This window comes from Lissotriton helveticus, chromosome 2_1 (genome assembly GCF_964261635.1).
Source record: "Lissotriton helveticus chromosome 2_1, aLisHel1.1, whole genome shotgun sequence".
Lineage (NCBI taxonomy): Eukaryota > Metazoa > Chordata > Amphibia > Caudata > Salamandridae > Lissotriton > Lissotriton helveticus.
Genome location: NC_136059.1, coordinates 1,774,412,338 through 1,774,426,962, shown reverse-complemented (window position 1 = coordinate 1,774,426,962; position 14,625 = coordinate 1,774,412,338). Strand labels below are relative to the sequence as shown.

Sequence of the window (14,625 nt, the reverse complement as noted above, 5' to 3'; positions counted from 1 at the left end):
GATCCATCAGCAAACATTCCCTCCAGCTGTGGGATCTCCTACAGGATGAGGACATGCATATACTATTCCTCACTGAAACCTGGTTAGGAGAACATTCGGACCCAGATATAGTGGCGACCATTCCGCCAGGCTATACACTTCACAGACTTGATAGAGGGAAAGGAAGGGGAGGTGGCATTGCCATCATTGTTAAATTCCCTTTTGAGTGTGTCTTAAAACCAGTTAAAATCGAAGACTGTGAAGCTGGCGCATTCACTATCAAACTCACTAAGCATGAAGCTTTACTTGAAGGGGTTGCTCAGATTGCGATTAAACACAACAAAGTGTTAGTGTTGGGGGATCTGAACCTCCACCTAGAGGATCCCTTACAAAAGGAGGCAGAGGATGTTCGCCTTGTCCTACAAGAACTTCAGCTTAGTTTGTTAAGTGCTGCAGCTACAAATCAAAGGGGTCATTGTCTGGACCCTATTTTTGCTAGCTGGGATACGATTAAAGCACTTACCCCCTGTCAGCTCCCTTGGACCGATCACTTCCTGGTCCCTTTCCTATGTTTTTACCAACCTGGTAGGGTGATTGAGAAGGGGATGGGAAACATTATGAGACGCAAATGGAGGCAGTATACTCAGGAAAAATTCTTAAGCGCCATCCGGAAAGCACAGCCATGGTGTGCGACGGATAGTGATCAGGCGAACAAGGAATTTAACCTTCTTGTGACTTCCACCCTGGATGAGATAGCCCCCTTGAGTAAGGGTAAAGCTAGAGAAGGCAGACAACACACTGCCCTGTGGTTCACTCCTGAACTACAGCAAATCAAGTCTAACTGCAAAAAACTTGAAAGGAGCTGGAGGAAGAACCCGACTCCACTGGCTAAGAACACATACAGCTCTTCTCATCGAAGCTATCAGTATGCGGTACGTAGAGCCAAAGCCAAATATTTTCAGACACGCATTGAGGCAGCCGAGAGCTCCTCGCGTGAATTATACAAAATATATAAAGAAATATCCTCAGTCTCGGGATCTAGTACCCCCATAAAGGTCTCTGTGGAGGGATGTAATAAAGTCGCTAACTTTTTTTCTAATAAAGTGAAAGCGATTTATGCCTCCTTTTCTCAAGTCCCAGTTAAAGGCACAGATCTTGCAGCAGGTAGCTCAATGGTATCCTTTGAGTCCTCACTACAAACTTTTAAGGTTCCCACAGTGGACAAGCTTATAAAGATATGCCGAAGTGTGAAGTCCGGGTCCCCCAACGATCCGGCACCGGCTTGGGTCATTTCAGAGTGAGTGTCAGCCCTGGAACCTCACATTAGGCAGGTCCTAAACACCTCCTTCTGCACTCAACAAGTCCCCAAAGAGTGGAAAAAGGCCATAGTACTGCCAATAAGGAAAAAACCTAACGTTAGCTTGGAGGTGCTGGAAAACCTCAGGCCTATTTCCTTACTACCGTACGTGGCGAAGGTGGCAGAGAAAGTGGTTAATACTCAGCTCTCTGAACACCTGGAGAGGTGGAACTTACTTCATCCATCTCAGTCAGGATTTAGGGTGGGCTATTCCACGGAGACAGCTCTCCTCCGAGCCACCGAGACTTTAAGAGCAGGGGCTGATGCAGGTCACACAATGGCCCTAATTATGCTCGACCTGAGTGCAGCTTTCGACACCGTAGCACATTCCATCTTGCTGCGGTGTCTGAAGGAAGCTGGGGTGGCTGGTCACGCGCTGTGCTGGCTACAGTCATTCCTCTCAGAGAGATGCTTTCAGGTTCAGCAAGGGACTTGTCGCTCAGCAGAGATGCCATTAGATCAGGGAGTGCCTCAGGGCTCGGCTCTTAGCCCCACTCTTTTTAATCTTTATATGGCCTCTCTGGCAAAAGTGGTACAATCATTTGGGGTGGAATTGGTGTCGTACGCCGACGACACCCAGCTGCTGATCTCTTTATCGCAGAACTCCTCCAACACTCCTACCAACTTTAAATCCTGCATGCAGGCACTGGGAGAATGGATGGACTCCCATTGTTTAAAACTCAATGGTTCTAAAACAGAGGTGCTGGTGGTGGGGGGAAAAAGCGATAATTGGTCAGCTGAGTGGTGGCCTTCATGCTTGGGTCCTACTCCTACCCCCTGTGAGGAAGCAAAGAACTTGGGAATCTGGATGAATCCCTCCCTCTCGTATGATGGCCACATTAGGCGTCTTGTGGGCAAATGTTTTGGAGTTCTAAAGACCCTAAATAAAACTTTAGACCTATTGCCCCTTGCGGCCAGAAGGACTTTAACACAGGCACTGGTGACCTCGCGGTTGGACTATGGAAATGTACTGTTCCTGGGGGCAACCGAGGGTAGCCTGGGCCGCCTCCAAGTCATCCAGAACTCCGCCGCCAGGTTGGTGTTGAGAAGACCTAGGAGGGCCAATTCGCAGAAGGCGCTGGATGCGCTTCATTGGTTGCCTGTGAAGAAACTGGTGCGTTTTAAGTGCCTACTCTTCTGTCATCGGATTGTCTGGGATAGGTCGCCCGCTTATTTAAAGGATCTAGTCAGCCGGTATGAACCCTCCAGGACCCTTCGTTCGGAGGGGACCGGACTGCTGACAGTCCCCAGGACGAGGAAGGCCAGAATAGGTGGTCGCTCTTTTGCGCTCCATGCAGCTCAACAATGGAACAAACTTCCCTTGGCCTTGAGACTGGAGAGTAGTGAAGTGCGGTTTAGGGCCTTGCTGAAAACTCACTTATACACAGCATAGACCTCTGGATCTCTCTCTTGCTGGTTCACTGCTAGCTTTAGCGCGGGGACATGCCGTGATGGCATTACTGAGCGCTTTACAAGCTCTTTATTATTATTATAGCCAGTATTGAAATGCCCTATTCACCAATTTCAGATAGGGTTCGATAAGCAAGGTTGATTTGGTTAAAAAGTGAGCCCTAACTAAGGACTTCTTCATCTCCTGTTATTATGTATCATTTTAGGACCCTATCATAAGTTTCCCGATTAATTTCCTTATATGGGTATAAATCACCATATCCTTATATAGGCATAGAAATCAGAACCATATTTAGGCATAGCTGATGCAGTTCAAATACGGCAGGGCTATTTCCACTAGTTACGAAAATCCACAACGATTTCTTGGAAAACTCAGCTTCAGCAGCCGGGGACTTCCCCTTGCTTGAATATTGATTTGTCCAAGAACTCATGGAGTTTTCAAAGAACTGAGACTCTTTGATGACGTTATTATGTCCAACTGTACGTCAAAGTCGGCACCTTCAATGTATAAATATACCCACACTCGCCCAAGCAAACACACAGTGGTTTGGAACAGTTCGACTATCTACTTGCCTGACGCGCCCTGCTACAGCAAGTGCCAAAGGAAGCCGACCCTCCAGCAGACGCATTGAGAGAGACTCTGTCTTTTCTCCTGTCGAGAAATCCGGCTCCAGTGTTTCCAAGCTACCCTTGTGGGTTGTTGGTAAATCGAGTCCCGAGATTGACCTGCTTCATTCTAAACTAAGGTACGGAGCTGATTAGACCCTTAGAGAAATCTTGAGCAGATTCTTGGCAAAAGAATACTACATTCATGCTACACCTCACTTTCTTCTTCCTTTGTACTAAGCTTAGGTTAGGTACACCGGGGTAGGCGTATTTTAGAAGCAACAGTTGAGTACTTTTAGCCTCTGTTATTTATGTATGTATTTATATATGGTTTAGGAACCATACAATGTTCTTACAGTATTATTTTATTCTACTATTTATATTGTACGCATTATATTTTACAAACAGTTTTACGATTGTAACAGTTCATTTCTTATGCTTGAGAAAGAAGACTGTTCAATAAAACACCCGACTTTCTACTTTCTCTGATCTCTAGTGAAACGAAGCATGCACGTTTGACTGAGTAAAATGTCTATCTATTGTTTACACGACTCTGAAGATACGTTTTATCTTGGGGAAACAAAGTTGTCATGTTTATGCGGTAATACCTTCTTGTGAGTTCAAGAAATTTTCTAGTGACCTCTGAGCTAGCCGGCACACACAATTAAGTCTAGTATATTCGATAGAGACCTAGTCAACCTCGATCCTACGTCTAATCTATAGGATATATTATTCCAATGCGCAGAGCCTATTGGAATATAGGAACTACACTACATGGCGCCCAATGTTTGGTAAGGCACTAATTTAACGCTAGATACTAGAGTAACTCAGTCGTGCTTTTCACAGAGACCCCTTTATCCCGTAAAAACTCCAATAGATATCTGGATTGGGTTAAAGGATAAAATATCCGCCTTAAACTGAGTAGGACGAATAATCCTATGTATTAGTTTTTGGTTTTGTTCAATGTTGAAGGATACAGTGTTCCAAAATATTGTGCACCTTATATTTATTTTCTTGAAACCTTCTCTGCAAAACTAGCAACAAAATGCAAGATAGCGACGAAGAGAGCGGTGGAGCTGCAAGAACTGCAGCCCATCCGGTTTTAGACATTACAGGTCTCCAACAAAATTACCCGGATCCTATAATTATCCCGGAAAACGTGAGAAAATCCATAGCTATAAAGCGTTTAGAAAATGGCCTATCACTGAGAGGTAGACCAGGAGCTATATGGCCGGTACTAGCCAGCTATACACCACATCCTATCATTGAAAGAATGTTAGATGTAGAATTGTTAGCTCAGCTAAAACAATTATTTAAAATACATAGACAATTGGTACGATATGTCATGAGGACTTTAACAGTCCAACCTGCTATAAGAATTCCACAGCACACCCCTCATCAGGGGGACACAAACAAAATCACACCACAGACTATACAGTCAGTAATCGGTAAGTTGCCCGTAAAAAGGGAACAAATTCCATTCTGGCTAGCCCAGGAAATTACTCAAATAGAGGCAGTATTTCCCGATAGTACACCTCTTGAGAAACACAGGCTTCTAACAATCTGTTTACCAATGGGGATTGCACTACACGTAGAGGACTGTGACACTTGAGGCACAGTCTTTGCTTCAATCTACACAAAAACACATGGTGTCCCGTCTAAGGCGATAATACCAGATGTTCTGAGACAGATTCAAAAAGAATACGGTCCAGAACCGGCCTTGAATATAGGTATGAAATCACTGAAAGATTTCAAACAGGTCTCAGCTATCTTATTAGCTAACATTAAAGGTGAAGCAGCATCAGTGGCAATCTGCCAAAAATTAAAAGAATTTGATATTACTGAGCAACCGTATGAACTTGCCAGAATTATTTAAAAATCCTTTGAAGAACTACGAAGAGATAGTTTGGGAGGGAAACCTGTAAAGCCTGAACTAACAGAAAATCCTGAAAAAGTTTTTATCAAAAACAATCTAACTACTTCTAAAAAGAAACAGGAAAATAGTAAATAGTAGACAGTTACTTCCTAAAGAGAAGCGCTCTCAGTCCAGAGGTAGATCTCCTCAAAAGGATATAACCTTAGAAATAGGGATAATATAATAAAACCTGATAGATATCAAGATACTGATACACGATCCTCTCGTACCTTTCAGACTTCCTCGCAGAAATCCGAAAGAAGAGGACGATCAGAACAAAAAGAAGAACGCGTGAAGTCCAAAGACGATCAACACGTTCCAAAAAATAAGAAAACTCAATTCTCCAAAAAGAAGGTAGCAAGTATTAAAATCAGACATGCTGAGGATCTTGAGGACACAACTCAAGAACGGGGAGTGGGCCCAGACAATGCTGGACAGCGCAGCAGAGGTCACCATAGCTCGCAGGATCCTGAAAGATCATCTGGAGACAGTGGATCTGAATGAATGCATTCAGGTTGAAACTGTCGACACCAGGCTTAGTGTACCCCATAAGTTATATGAACTTAAGTAACACTCCGAATAGAGGGGGATATAACTAGGAAGATAAAAGCACTCTTTTGGGAAAAATTATCTAAGGGTTGTGACATCCTTCTAGCTGAAAAAGACTGGCCACCTGAATTTGTCAGGGAGTGCCCACATGGTGAAGAGATCATTATGCCAGCCTTCTCTAATCATATTCCTATTCATATTCGGGCTCCTGCATTATATACAAATCATGTGGGATGGGATGAGGATTCTCCTCACCATAAAATCCAGTAAAAAAATCAACCTACTGCTCAGAGGCAGTATCCAGTAAAGCAGGAAGCTAAAAAACAAGTCAGGGAGATCTTAGATCAACTTGAATACCAAGGGGTGATTGAAACATGCACCTCGTCAATGAACAGTCCTTTGTTTCCTGTCTCCAAACCAGACGAAACACATCGTCTGGTTTTGGATTACAGACATTTAAACTCTTGTTGCAAAGCTTTTGCAGTACAAAATTCACACAGTGCAGCACTGATGAATAATATAGTTTGGAAGAAATATAAAACTACTTTAGATATTTCAAATGATTTCCTCTTTCAAAACATTGCACCAGAAAGCAGTTACTTGACCGCTTTCTCAATAATGGGGACACAACAACACTTCTGTCATCTCCCCCAGGGATTCAAGAATAGTCCTGGATTATTTTCAGCCAGACTAACAGAGTTACTACAAATATACGATGATGAGGCATTATCTTATGTCGATGACATCTATCTTGCAGATGATGATTTGGACAGGCACTTGAAAAGGGTGAACACCATAATACTTGGGTTCGCCTCAGAAGGGTATGAATTCAACTTTAAAAAATCAATGGGTTAATTCTCTTACTGCAACAGACGTTGAATACGTGTTTGACCCTTATTTGAAGACACAAGAATTTCTCCAATACGAACAAGAATGTTCTCTGCCTACTGAATTTCTACCTCTAGAACATTACGACTGTATAATATATACAGACGGATCAGCAGAGCCCGCGATTAGGGGCAAACAAGCTTACAGTGCTGCGTGCGCGATTGTTAACAGTCGCTGGCACGATGGTAAATTTAGACCTATGGTAACAAAAACTCAATCACTAGGAGACTGTACAGCTCAGCGAGCTGAACTCCAAGCAGTCAAGATGGCGCTGGAAAATACCGATCGCGAATTTCCAACACTCATAGTGTGCGATTCGTATTACTGCATCCAGTCATACAATGAATATTTGCAGACCTGGGTTCAAGATGGTTTTAAAGATGCAAATGGTGGCACAATCAAGCATAAAATGCTTTGGGAACAAGTAGTTCTTTTGCAGAAGGAACTACAAAAGACTCACATGATCCATACACTGAGTCATCAGCGTGATGGCGTTCACGTTGAAGGGAATTCATTGGCTGATGAAGCCGCAAAGGCAGCTGTGCAAACGGCTTCCGTAGCTGCAATTACTCGTTCAAAAACTAAAATAGACAGCGAAATAATGCAAGCAGTCACTGCTTCAATAAAAGATAGTGGTAAAACACTACCGAAGGGCTTTCCACTCAAATACTCATATATAACTGATGCGAATAATGTTCCTTTTGCCCTAATCCCTGGAGTGGGGGATAGAGTAATACCAAACATGGAACACAGGTTAGGACTAATCTTAGCGGCACATGAAGGGCTTGCCTCTGCACATGCAGGCGTTTCCGCCACAGTTTCATTATTAATACAGCGATACTGGTGGCAACGCATGAGAAAACAAACCAGAAACTATGTTTTGGAATGTGAAATCTGCCAAAAAATGAAAGTTTCAACAGTGAAACGCCCTGCGCAGACACCTCTTCTGATTTCAGATAAACCACTAGCGTGTGTTTACCTGGACCACTGTGTTCTCTTACAAAGGGATGGCAACTATAAATATATCATGGTCGCAGTGGATTCATGCTCGAGATTCATTTGGATGTGGCCTCAGCGCTCGGCTGACGCCCGAACTGTTATAAAAGATTTGCGAGTCTTTATCGGCACATACCCAATTGGCACGCTACATTCTGACCAGGGTCCTGCGTTTAGCTCTAGGGCTTAAAAGGAGGCCATGGCCAGCTTGGGCATTGCATTGCAATTTTCGAGTCCATTCCATCCTGAGGGAAATTCGATTGTGGAGAGAAAAAAACGTGACATAAAGCAATCTATAACAGCTAGGGTATTAGGTTCGGGTGATGGGTGGGTCAAACATTTAATAAATGTTCAACATAGTCTTAATAACCTGCCAAGAAATTCTCTGGGTGGAATTACTCCATATGAACTACTTTTGGTACAAGAATGTTGGTTGAAGACCTCGATCGTCACACTTCAGTGGTGGAACAAAAACCCTTTGATATCAAAGATCGTTTGGCTGTTTTACAGGACTTAAAAGAAACAAAAAGAAGTCTAAGCAATACCAGCGAAAAGACAACGACCACTGAAGAAAAACCACCTGACCCAGGAAGACCTGTCTAGATTCCAAAGATTCGGGATCTGGTCAGGGAGAAAATAGCGGACAAGAAGGAATTTGGGCCTTCTTACAGAAAACCAGTACCTGTACTGGCAATCGGCGGATCAAGAACAATACTACAGCGGCCCCTTGCTGGAAAAAAGGAGAACCGGTCTGTTTCAATTGACCTGGTAAAACCACACCATGAGGTCGATAATAAGTAGTAGGCCCATTGGACTCCCAAGAAGTAACAGACAACCAAATCTTGCTACTATCCAAGAGGTTCAAACTGAAAGACTCATCACCTTTGAAGATTCTAAAGTGAGAAAAGAAGGACTATTCAATAAAGCCATGGAACTTGTAACTCTTGAAACCCAAATAACAGTTTGTCAAGAAACTCCTGTCTACAATGATGTGGCATCTGACTATACAAACATGTCACAGGAAAAAACAGCTCCAGCGATTTCAAAGAATCTGGATGCAATACGAACAATTGACAGAACTGCCTCTGGCTATTTTATCAACTTCGATAACTTTTCTGAGGATCCTAGTGAACCTGAAACTACGCCAGCAAAAAAATCTTTCAAGGAAAAAGTAAAGGAACTTGGTCAAGAGCTTACAAATACATATATGGTTTCACCTTGGGTTGAACTTTGAATTGTGTTAGGTGTACTTTATCTCCTGCTATGGCTCATTCTTGTGTTAAGTTTGGGAAAGCTGATAGATGGAAAGCACATTAAAATGGACACACCAAGTAAGTACATCAACTTGCTCCTGAAGCCACACAAATCATCTCATCGAGAACAACGAGACCTGTCATCAGTAAACATCACATTGGTCCCTCTACCAGGTGGAATAGCATGGGATACAACTGATTATGACATTCATGGCCCAGTTGAGCTGCTAAAGATTTCTCATCAATTTAAGATTTCCTTGAGTGATTTCGTCTCACCTAGCACATTTTCTGATGATTGGGACTTTGAGACTGTTAATAACATGATGGCAGACTTAGAGATGTCAGCACAATTTACAAAACATGAATACTTAGAAGGTTCATCAAATTATGAAGAAATGTATTGTTTTAATCATTTTTGGCCATCATTACTTGCATAAATCTGCAAACCCTAGAAATGTTTTAACTTATAATCAATGGGAACATTGTCCAACTCCTCCAAAAGGTAGTTCTAAAACGTTTCTTAGAAAATTTCCATATTTCACAGGTTTTAATGTTACAAACCTAGAAAGTTTTTACTTTAAAAATGTGAATAATACAGGCATGAAAAGTATGTTGACAAATACTAAACACATTTATTGTGCTGCCTTTTATGCTCAATTGTCCACCTTATGCTTTGACTTTTGGAAAGACAACATTGAGACAAAAACTGTTTGGGGCACAAAAGACTGGCAGGTACAAGGTTTAGAAGCATTGTTCAGAGCCTGCATCATCCGAGAACAAATGATGTTCCTAAATGACACTGTTCAATAGACATCTTGTCTTGGCATTGCTAAGATAAAAGATTTAAACAAACCGTCCATACCTAAGCCCACACCTGATAGTAATTTAACTTCAGATGAGGAGGTAGACGAAAATTATATTTTACAACAGAACAGAACAAATCCTGAATGGAACAAATGGTTAATCTGGCCCACAGACACAAATAACTGTCAAGATAGATTCCTGAACAAGACACAACGGTTTACAGTAAATCAGCCAGATCCAAGATATGTCCAAGGACGACATCCAGGGATAATAACAACTTACAGTGTAGGAAAACTGTGCCTTGAATGGCTACAAAAATCCACACTTCCAGAAATAAAACAATACTTATCTTTGCTTAAAGATGGCGTTGATTTACGAGAATTCTTAATGGGACCTCGTAATCCACGTCATAAAAGTTTCATATTCTCCGGTATATACGCTGCTTACAATGAAGCTTGGAAAGTCACACAAATGGAAACAGCTGAAAGAATACGAGAAATTGATCGTATTAATTTAGAGAAATCACTCTCTGTGGGTGACAATGGGTTAACAAATCTGTCATCCAGAATTTACTCTTTGGACAGCATTGTATCATCTGCCATAGACATAATGCAACAGGACTTGCTAATGCTACAACATGGCCAGTCTCAATTACGTTCTATAATGCTATTAGGCACGACGTTGCAAAACCTTTGTTCTGGCTAAGTGCCTTGGAGTTTAATCAACACTACATCACTGTTTACTGTATTTAACCTTACAGACTTAATCTCATTGGCACAGAGGGGAGCAGACTATACGGTGCTGAGCATTGAAAAACTGGAGAGATTACCATTGGCCGTTTCTGAGAAGCCATCAGTTGAATGGATAATACATGGCACCATCATGATGCCAGTGATGACTTTCCAGTTTCAATATTGCTTAAAACACATACCAGCAGGCCTGTATAAAAGGTTGGGTGAAGAATAAGCATGGGCGGATTTTGCGGATTCGCAATCCGCGAATTTGCGGATTTGCGAATTTGCGGATTGCGAAAATCCGCAAAATCCGCGAATTCTCGCGAATTTTGCGGATTTTTGGGGGGGTTTGTGTTCGCACGGGTTTCTGCAAGTTCGCGAGGGTTTTGTACAATTTCGCAAATTGCGAACTTACTTGTCGGGTCGCCAGTTTTGCGAACTTGTTGTTTCTACGTGCCCAGCCTGTTTGCAAGGCTTTCTTCATCACTGCCACCCTCTGTCACCACTAGCACTCTCTTTGTTCACCCATGCCACCCACTGGCTCACCCATGTCACCCTCTGTGTCATCATCACAGCACCCTCTGGTTCACCAGTGTACATTATTGGGGCAAAGCAAAGCACTGCCATCCTCTGTCAACACTGGCACTCTGGTACACCCATGCCACCCTCTGGCTGGCACACCCATGCCACCCTCGGTGTCATCACAGCACCCTCTGATTGACCAGTGAGTGTACATTATTGTGGCAAAGCAAAGCACACCTGCTAAGTGCTTTAAGTTTTGCAAACAACAACACCTGCCCTGCCCCAACTGACATTAATGAAGGCTGGCACCTGCTTCTCTGCTCCCTTTCCTTTTTGTTGCAATGTAAAAAAAATTTAACAGGATGCAATGGCATACTTTTAACTATTCTGTGACTGTCAGAGCAGGGTCACACAATAGTTGCAAGTAGGCAACCGGATTCTGGAGGGCCCCTTCAGGAAGCACTACAGGGAAATGGTTACAAATGATGAGCTCGAACTTTTGCACCTGCTCGTTGGTTTTCCTTTTTCAAAACTCGTTTTTCGGTAATTTCGCCCTATTCGCCAGGCGCAGCGTCGTGCGAAATCGACCGTGGAAGCCGCGAACTCGTGCGAGTTACCCCAAGGTTGAGTACGGGCGCCGCCATTTTGCTTGCGTGACGTATTTCCATTTCCGCCCGCTATGTGTAATCTCGCGGTATGAGCGCCTAGCGAATGCAAGTTCGCACGAGTTCGCGAGGGAAATCGCGTGCGAACTTACTTACGCGCACGTGATCGGGCCGCCATCTTGTTTTTCATTCATTCCTATGTGTCTGGGCATGGTGTTTCTATCCTCTTTATATCTCTGCCATCCTTTGCTTGTTTTAATATTTTTTTTGATCTATTTAACTTATTTTCTATCCCTCTAGTTTTCTAGGTCTATATTTTTGTGTTTTAGGCTACTTTTGTTTACTTTTCAACTACTTTTTTAAACATTTATTTTCTTCTTCCCTAATCTTATTCTTTTTCATTTTGTCTCCTTGCTGCTAACACCTGCCCAGACCATGGTGAAGACAGCTGTGAAGCTGCCCAAGACGGCCCCCGCAGCCCGTGCCCGGCTCCCGTGTGGCCGTTTGAGGGCGGAAATGGTGGTGCCCAGGGAGATCTTCAGCCCTGAGGAGGTGGGCGCACTCGTTTTCTATGTACAGCGCCGCCTCCCCAGGACCATCGCGGCAGGCGGCAGGATCGCTGGTGGCTACACCAACCGCCAGGAGCGACGGAAGCGGTGGGAGCAGGTGTGCCGGGCCCTGTTTCACATCTCGGGGGTCCAGCGCACCTACAACCAGGTGACCCACCGCTGGACCGATATCCTGGACCGGGAGCGCGACCTGCTCGACCTGCTGGGAGTGGAGGTCCCCGGGCTTGGTGAGTAGTATTAGCAATTTTTTCATCACTCACTACTCTGTTTTTTCTCCTGCTCTGTGTGTTATATTGCAAATGTTTGCTTTAACTTTTTTACAAAGAGCAATAATGCTGCCGATTACATTGATAGGAGAGGTAAATTAATATTTCAAAATCTTCTGTGCATTTCAGGTGAACTGCTCTCCTTCTCTGTGACGGTGCCACTGCTTATTTGTTTTCTATTTTGTGTTCATTTAATTGGGCTGAGTAATGTATGAGTGTACTTTACAGAACTGCGTAATGCTAGACACAAAGGGGCAGATTTACAAGCCCCTTGCGCCACGTTTACGCTGCCTTACGTGGCGCATCCCTGCGAGTCATTTACAACGTGATGCATCTAAGGAGATGCGCCACGTTAAGGCCTGTGCCTGCGCCACAATGGGTGCGTTCCCACGCAGGGGGGTGGGGGGGTGGGTGGCGGTCAGGCAGCTGTGCGCCTCGCAAATGTCCCTGCGTGAAATCTACAAGATTTAACGCAGGCACTTCCGCGACGCTGCTACGTCAATTCTTTATGCCTGCTTGCTTGAAGCAGGCGTAAGGACTGATGCGGTATGTTGAGTATTGGGCAGCCCTGAGCATTGCTAGAGTTGCATCGCGCCTGCGACGCGACTCTAGAGATGCGCCCCTCTTTCGTCACGAGATGCGTCACGCATCTGCCTACCCTTGCGCCAGGGTTTGCCGCATTGTAATTGCGGCGCATCTGCCGTGACGCAAGGTTAGTTTTGCGTTACGCATTTGTTCTGGTGCACCTCTGAGTAGAGGCTCAGGTGTAGTTCTTCCTTTGTAGCCCTCTTTTTGGCTGAAATAGTTGGTTCTTGTTCTTTCTAAATGTATGATTTGGTTGACAAGGACATCGACAAGCAGCAATCATCAATGTTTTCTGTTTTTTTTTTCATGTTGTACGTCAGGTCCGCCCAGGGGCAAGCGGACGGAAAAGGAGGATGCTGTGGCTCCAAAGGAGGAGGATGCAGGCCAGGGCGGCGAGTGCTCCTTTGCTGGCCCCAGTAAGTTTTCATTTAAATATAGAGGACCTATTGTTGTCCAAGCGTTCCTAATTTAATTTTTTTGAAATAGTGTTTAGATAGGAGCAAAATCCATAATACTACTGTTGCAGGGACAATTCTCCACAAACCGAACTATGGACACCAAAAACCAGAGTAATAATATTTCAGAGTGGCGTGTTTGGCACACTGTATAAACCTGGTAGTGTCAGCGGCACGGACTCCTCCTTGCAAAAATTGCAAAACCTTTCGCTCAGTCACTCGAGTCTGGAGGACCAAAAACCACAGAGTCTATTCAAGTTTAAAAGCTTTATTAAAAGTAAAAGTAAACACATATATTAAAATAAAGTTAGCTGGAAATGGAAAAGTGCTTGGTGCTGAGTTGATGAGTAATGGAACACATTTCTTGTGGTCGAGCCGAGCTTTCACCTGGTTTGAAGTTGATGTTGCTCTTGTCCTTAGAAGTCCAGCTTCTGTCTGTTCAGAGAAAAATGGTGTGTGTTAAAATTAAGCAAGCATTCATCAATTGTGACAAAAAAGTGCAGCAAGACAACAGCCTTCCCTGGAAGGAGGGACATTTTTACTTTAGACTAGAGTAGACAGTCAATTACTTTTTCTGTTGTTTTCACATTTCTTCATTCCTAGACCAAATACTAGTGAGTGGTGTAATCTAACATTCTTAAATCTACTTTGTAGGTGGAACATCTGGTGGCGGGGCCAGCTCGGATGTGGTGGTGGTGATAGACTCCGAGGACAGCTCTGGGGAGGAGGCGGCGCAAGAACAGACTGTGAGGAAGCAGACAGTGGTGGTGGCGGGTACAGGTAAGCTGGATCATGGTACTATCTGACTCTTAGATAGCATATCATGTGTATCTACAGAGAGTAGACGGTCACTGGATGAACTACGAACATACTATGAAATGTTTCCGGGGGGGGTGCAACATCATCACCATCTCCTGAGTCCTACTCCTGACATGATTGAGCACAAGTATTAAATACATTTTTTTAAATCTAACACGACATAGAGCTTAAATAAACAAAGAACCCCATAGGGAGAAGAGAAAAATCTTGTGCAGCACCACAGCAGACGACCTGGCAACTAAATTAAAACAGAGGGAAAAACAAAAAATGCCAGAAAAAAAAAATCAATCTAAATCAGGAGGATGTGGTTATA

The 14,625-nt window shown here is 43.7% G+C and overlaps 1 protein-coding gene and 1 long non-coding RNA gene across 2 annotated transcripts in view; both read left to right on the top strand.

The window, feature by feature from the left end:
- Positions 1-14,625, top strand: part of LOC144819923 (uncharacterized) — a 148,101-nt gene that overhangs the window by 92,418 nt on the left and 41,058 nt on the right. The window lies entirely within an intron of this gene.
- The window catches only part of LOC144819148 (uncharacterized), an 80,697-nt gene that overhangs the window by 64,952 nt on the left and 1,120 nt on the right, over positions 1-14,625 (top strand). The window contains exon 4 of the mRNA XM_078677127.1: positions 14,148-14,273. Coding sequence (XP_078533253.1) covers positions 14,148-14,273 — 126 coding nt within the window. The remainder of the gene's footprint in view (positions 1-14,147; positions 14,274-14,625) is intronic.